Source organism: Sinocyclocheilus anshuiensis, unplaced genomic scaffold, assembly GCF_001515605.1.
Source record: "Sinocyclocheilus anshuiensis isolate Anshui unplaced genomic scaffold, SAMN03320099.WGS_v1.1 scaffold152, whole genome shotgun sequence".
NCBI classification, from domain to species: Eukaryota; Metazoa; Chordata; class Actinopteri; order Cypriniformes; family Cyprinidae; genus Sinocyclocheilus; species Sinocyclocheilus anshuiensis.
The window spans coordinates 2,283,508-2,290,732 of NW_015555781.1; the positions used below are offsets into that span (position 1 = coordinate 2,283,508).

Sequence of the window (7,225 nt, forward strand, 5' to 3'; positions counted from 1 at the left end):
TTCGGGCTTGAACTGATGGTAAAACTAATGACATTATTTACTGTCTTTACATTTATTTTGAAAGATGAAGCTCGCGATTATGGTAAGGGACGTTACATTTCCGACGAGTGCTTGCGGTGTTCGGCCAATCACAATGCACTGGGTCAGCTGGCTAATCAGAGCAGACTGCGCTTTTCGGAAGGAGGGACTTTGTAGAAAATGAAGCGTTTGAGAGAGGCGGGGCATAGAGGACCTACAATAATGTACAGTATTTGAAAAATAATGTGTTTTTTGAACATTAAAGCATGTCAACATATTCTGTTACACCAAATACACAAAATAATGATCTTTAAAAAAGCATCATATGACCCCTTTAACTCTTCAGAGCTCTTATATAAATCAAATGTGATGATAAAAAACACTCAAACACCATCGCACAACCAGCCCAGAACAATTGTAGACCTGAGGAATGTAAATAATACATACATACTGTATAAAACAGGAACAGAACTACTTAAGATTCAAAAGTGCTGATTTTTCCCTTAGAAATGTTGAAAAAAGTGTGCAAATCACTGCAAACAGATGGTGACGCTGAAATGCAGCTTGAATGTAATTCAGTTGGGACAGCATGTAAGAGGCAATATAATATCACATGACATCTTGAACAAAAGACCGTTTTTTTATGGGGACTTAACTGGGGTTACTTTACTACAGTCAGCTAAGGAATAGATATGCTTATGCTTACCTTGTATGAAATTATCTAGCAGTTTGGGACTTGGTGGTTTTCCTTGTTGAGCAAGGGCAATGAGAGCCAAGCCTTTATACAGCGAGACTTTACTCAGAAATCCATCACCATTGTTTACATGTTCGGCTATCTAAAATGTAGATGAGATGCCTTTCAGCCTGTGCAGAATAAGCCATGGTTCCACAAGAAAACCCAAACCATAACATTTCCATTTCCAACCATAAATAATGTCATTAAACAAAGCATGTGGGATGTAATTTAGCTAACTATCAGCTACAGTCTTTCTGGCCAATAATGACATGTAATCCTAGTGCAAGTCTCACCTGGTTTTGAACAGTAGTGGAGAGAGATGTTCTGCTGAGAACTCTCTGGAATACACCGATAGGCACTCTTTCATCAGTTCTGGAGCAGATGGCTTGATGTACTTCACGATAGTATGAAGGGACAGATCCTACAGTCAAAAGTCAAAAGACCGGATGTTAAGAGCTTTATGTTGACATACCAAATGAATTGACTTGGAAGAGGTGACTGGGAACATTTTAATTTTGTTACTGTACTGCATAGTGAACACACTGAAATAATCTTTTCTTTTCTTTTTCCAAACAAGCTGATTGCTCCAACACTGATAGAATAGTGTAGTTGCGCAATACGTTTGTATTTTTTTTTTCTATTGAAGAGTTCAGTACGTTCTCAAGACGTTCGACACAGTGTATGTCTGATACAAATAGAAACACAACAGAACTAAATAAAAGCAACATTGAATCCAAACAAATGCCATCATTGAATTCAAGTTTTTGAGGGGCTTGTTTTTTATTTTATTTTATTTTATAGATTCAAAATACATTTCAAGAGCTGTTTGGAAGTGAATAAAACTGGCTTTTGAGTTCCCATTCGAATCCAGTGGCGTCAGGACAAAATATAATCGCAGAGAACATTATTCGATTGGTTTAAATCAGACTTTCGCGCCAGTTGACAGTCTTTATAATCAATAATCAATGTGATAAACCATTCGGCTTTAACTCCTTCACAAATCGATAAAATATTGTCAAACAAAGATTTAAAATCGCCAGGCTATAGCATTATATGGACATAGGCCTATCAGTTTTAAATTAGCAGATCTGAGTTGTCAGTCTGGAAAACTTGAATTAACCGGTAATGCATAGTTACTAAACAAGTGAAACCAGTGAAACAACAAATAAAAGCAAACATTTATGCAAGACAACAACGTAAAGTGCTTAACTCGCGTTAAAGTGACTCTCTCAGTTTTTTAAAACACCATCAGAGAAATTTTAGAAGTCAAGAAAACAAATTCGCAGACAACTGCCAGTACAAACGTTAAATAAATAAACCACCCGGCAAAACATCATCTGAAACTGTGCGATATTTCGCTTTGAATGGCTGTAATTTGTATTCCTTACCTTCATTGATGTCCGCTGCCATAGTTCAGATGTCATGTGAGTGCGATGGCACCTCCATGTGATTTCCTGCAGAAAAGATCAGGAATGTCCCTCTCCTTAAAGTTGTAGTGATGTGGAAACACATGGTAGCTACAGTATGTGACAGGGCGGGTGGGTGGAGCCTCAGGTTTAACAGGCTCTGTGAGGTATGGTTAGAATGTCCTGTCTTTCAATAGACATTCAAATATTTCTTTAACTTAATTCAAGTGTAATTTGTTAAGAAGAAGGTCATTCACTCAGAGATGTGATCTGTTACAAAGCTAATATAGCCTACAAGAAAACAGCCACACTAACCTCACGAGCTATATTGTTGTATATATTCCAATAAATAAAGCAGAAACAAAATGAGTAAATAGACATTACTATTGTCTACATTTTGACATTGTGTATCAGTTTATTGCTTATGATATGTTTTTGCTCACTATAGTACCTAATTAATAATTACTAATTATTAATTAGTAACTAATAATTAACCTAATTAAGAGATTAATATGCATCTGAAGAAGGAAAATGTTATGCCATTGCATTGTGAAGGTCAATGAAAAGCTCTTATTGCTTTCCACTCTTCCTCTTTTAGTCAAAATACTTTTCTGTTGAAGTCAAAACAACACATCCTGGACTAAATCCAACTTAACTTTAGGGAATTGAAAATAATAGCCATGAAGAGTTCATTAGTTATAAAGTATTGAGATAACATTGTATGAAGTCAATTTTTTCTCTGGCCGAGAAAAGTTTTAAGATGCTAAGGTCACATTAAAAGGTAATTTGTGAATAAATTAGGAGTCATACGAAATCTTCACATCTTGATGAATCATTCCTTGAGACCAAATACTTTTTTATTCCTATTTACATTGCATCAACATTTCCAGTAAGGTGTGAACTGCTCAGCATATTGTTGAATAATTATCATATTATTATACTAGCTCTGCAAAGCTTAAATGCCAAAGATCAAAATGACTTGCACATCTTAGCTCATGCAAATGTAATATTATGGTGCCAGTGCCACCAATCATTAATCATTTCACAGCATCAGCTTTGTAAGACAGTCTCTTTATCTTGCCAGATTTAATGGACTTGTTTAAAGAGTTTATGTATCTTAAATCTCTACGTTCTAAGTTTGAAGTATTATTATTTTTAAACTAGAATCACTTACATTTATGGAAGATGTCATTTTTTAGCAGTATGTGTATGTACATTTCACAGTATATTTGAAGGGCCAAATAGTTAATAATTACTCTGATGATAGTGCACATTGGCTCTTACCATCTTAAATGAAACCCACTCCAATTACACTTTTGTTTCTCCATCCTGGCATATATCTTTGTGTAGACTTAACTATTTACAGATTCTTTGGTGAATTGCATGTTCTATTTACCATAACAGCAGAAACCATCACAGTTTTAGGTTTCATTTGTTTTGAGAAAGTGTTGACTGTCTATCTTGCAGGCATAAAGACAGAATTCAGATATTCATTTATAGTGTCGTGAATGGGTAGAAAGCCAGCAAACCCAAATTTGCTTAGGTTTGAATTCCTTAAGATTTTGGTAAAAGGTCATTTTTGTTATAGTTTCTCCCTGTGACCACATCAGATTCAATTTTATAAAAATGTATCAGATCATTCTTTCAAACCAAAAACTAGCTGCAGTTTTGAGAACATTTTTGGCTTGGCATTATGTGCACTGATTCCCCAACATTTCATCATAATGTTGTATCAGCATCTTTGTTTCCATCTTTTTAATTTGTTGTAATGGATTGTTAATAAATTGAGTCTCAATTTAGTCTTCTTCATCAGAAATTAAAATCTAAGTGTTAAAAATAGTTTGTGACTTACTTTAATGCAGCAATTAACCTTACAACGAAAAAAAAACTTGTGTAGAAATAATTTTCACTCTGAAATTGCTAGTAAATTTCATAAATAATTACAAAAAATGCATATTTTCTTGTAAACATGCTCCAATAATCTTTGTTTTATTTACAGCGTAGAAAAAATACATTGTAGTTTTCAGTAGTGAAACATTTTACAGCATAACAGGCTGCATGCTTCAATGTATCATTTTTAGGTGATGAATTCAACACAATCAACAAATATAGAATGCTTTTGACCATTTTATGCCACAGGATTTGATGTTACCAATGAATTGTGTCAACTGTGATTTTTTTGACAGTTTCATTTGATTTCATTTTTACTTTTTATTTCATTTGAGGAATAATTTTAATATTTTATCAACAAATATGGAATGCTTTCAATAATTTTAAGCAATGGGATTTGATGTTAAAACCATCACATTTTAACCTTTAAAATCAATACAATTAATTTGATTTCATTTTTTTATAAATGAATTTAATATTTTATATTAAATTTATATTTTATAAATTAATACATTTTGTATTTATTATTATATCATTCGTTTTCTAATTTCTAATTTTTAATAAGTAAGTAAATAAATAAATAAATAATGCACCAGGAGAGGTGCAAAAATGGGTGGTTTGCTCCCATTAACCCTTGTGTGTAGTATTTTGTCTGACCACTAGATGTCAGCATTCTCAACAGTTGTTTCATACCGTGATAAATCTCCGCTATCTTAACGTGAGTTTGTTGCGGTGGCTTCGGCTCGTTGTTTGATTGCTCTTCACTCGCTCACAGTGAGTTAGAGATCATCTGATCGAGCAAGTTCTGTCGGCAGTGAGGAGTCGTGTGGCGTCCGCTACACACACGGGCATCTCGACTTCACAAACACCTTCCCCGGTCATTTAGGACTAATAAGGACAAAGGGACGGAGGAGTTTCACCGTGGGAATGACGGAGCCGTGGACAAACGCTTGGCACTAATCTCGGCCAATGACTGACATTAAACAAGGGAGACACATCTTATAACTGGCTGGCGTTGAGAGCAGCCTGAGGACTGAGGCGTGGGTCTCGGAAGGATTCAGCTCTGAATGCTTGCATATCTCAGGGTTTATTGTGTGTGTGTGTGCGTACGTACGTGCGTGCGTACGTGCGTGCGTGTAGTTTTAATGTATCCAAACAATAGGCAGTTTGGAGAGGGGAAGTAGGAGTTTGTAATACACGCTTCCCTTGCGTTTGCCAGCCAGCCGGTAGGCATAGGAAAGCTGAAGTCCTGTTTTATGCAGCTGGACACTTCTGAACCGTTTTAGTGCTTGAAATTTGTAGCTCTTTACCGATCCATGTTGATTAATTAAACCCCTCGTTTTACTTAACAATCAGGTTTCGGTTTCTCTCCAGGGACTGCAGGCGCTCTAAACTGGTCGTTTTTAGCTCCATATCACTATGGATGAAGGACGATAAATGTGCATTTTTTCAGAGGAGAGCAGTTTTATGTGTCTTTTTAATCTAATGATTTTGTTTAAACCCTGACAGAAGTTTTCAACTTCCTGCTTTAGTTTCGCTCGACTCGGGAGTGTTATTGTCATAAAGATTATGGCAGCCGTTGTGAATTACTCTCCTCCGTGGTGGGTTAATTTTCTCCACAGACTGCCTCACTTTAATCTGCAGTTTGAACAAACCAGCCATGATTTTCGCCCAGAGGACTCCTCATACCAGCAGGTAAGCCCATGCATTACAGTAACACTAGTACTGTTTGATCCAGATTCCAGCAACACGTGTAGATGAAATGATTTTTGGTGATATGAAATGTTTCGTGTTGAAAAGGTAACGTAGGCTACGTGATACCGATTGTACCCCATTCTAAGCACTGTCACACAAGCAAGGGTGCTGTTATTCTGAATATAGGCACAGCTGTAGGCTGGTAATAGCCTTACTGATATTTAGTATGACATGACTAAGTTTTGCTTTTATACGTGTGTGTTAAGTGATTTATTTTGTTTAACCTTTGTTTGAGACATAAGTTGACCCAGTTAGTTCACGCATTTTTTCTCAGCCAACTAAATTAGTTACAAAAGAAGCCAAAGCATCAAGGTTTGTGTCACCTAGCAAAGCCGGACTGGAGTAGAGAGACAGATATTTCTTCTTTTGGTCAAAGAGTTCTGCAATCATTCCAGATTTGCGGCTTTCCAGCACAGTAGTGAACATTGTGTTCAAGTCATGTTGAAAATGTTGTATTTATGGGGACATTCTAAAATGGCTAGGAAAAAACTGTTTTCTCACATAATTCTTGCCATAAACTTGATCTACTACTAAGACAATATGGCACCGTAATCCAAGTAGAAAGACAAGATTTTTACATAAATGTTTTCCCCTTAGAAAACCATTATAAAGACAATGCTTAGTGTGGCTTAATGCACTAAGCAATTGATATTAAAAGAGCAAACTCAGTATACACATTATAGTAATAAAGCATACTATGTACAACGTACAAATATACGTTTGTAAATACAAACTTCCTAGGAGGACTGAAACGCACTAACTAGGGCTGCACGATTATTTCAAATGCGATTGTCATGTGCTTCTTGTCAGTAAAGCCGGTGTTCTGACGATTTGTGCTACCCGCTCAGATTGTGCTACCTCCCATTAAAAAGATAGCACAAATCGATAGCGAAAAATGCTACCTATCAGATTGTGCTACCAGCATCTTATTTGTGTGGTTTGAGGAAGATGGAGCAGCATTTACTACACAGAGCTGTAGTTCACTGACAAGCTACTCAAAATCGCATTCATAATCACAGACGATTTAATCGTGCGAATATGAAATCGAAGAAATCGTTCTGCGATTATGAAAGCTGTTTGTGTAGCTTGTCAGTGAACTACGGCTCTGTGTAGTAAATGCTGCTTCATCCGAAAGCACGTTAAAATACCACATTTAATAACACGTTTTTACTCCAAACTCACTTTATAACGTCAGTCGAGTGTTTGAAATAAATCCTTCTGTGAGATGATGTGGCTTTTTAAGCAGAATAGGGCACGCAACATATTTCATAGTATTCTAAGCAGTGATAAAGGCTATGTCGGTTAGCATTGCATTATGTACTTGTATACGTATTATATACTTATATAAAATTTAGTGCTGTCAAACGATTAATCGCGATTAATCGCATCCAAAATAAAAGTTTTTGTTTACATAATATAT

At 35.9% G+C, this 7,225-nt stretch overlaps 1 protein-coding gene and 1 pseudogene across 1 annotated transcript in view; one reads left to right on the forward strand and one right to left on the reverse strand.

The window, feature by feature from the left end:
- LOC107674736 (sorting nexin-8-like) overlaps nt 1-2,235 on the reverse strand; it is a 14,543-nt gene extending 12,308 nt beyond the window's left edge. The window contains exons 1-3 of the mRNA XM_016468829.1: nt 2,143-2,235; nt 1,048-1,175; nt 725-854 (exon numbers count right to left, since the gene is read on the reverse strand). Coding sequence (XP_016324315.1) covers nt 725-854; nt 1,048-1,175; nt 2,143-2,164 — 280 coding nt within the window. The 5' untranslated portion in view covers nt 2,165-2,235. The remainder of the gene's footprint in view (nt 1-724; nt 855-1,047; nt 1,176-2,142) is intronic.
- A 2,951-nt stretch (nt 2,236-5,186) lies between these two features.
- The window catches only part of LOC107674647 (protein tweety homolog 3-like), a 66,494-nt pseudogene continuing 64,455 nt past the window's right edge, over nt 5,187-7,225 (forward strand).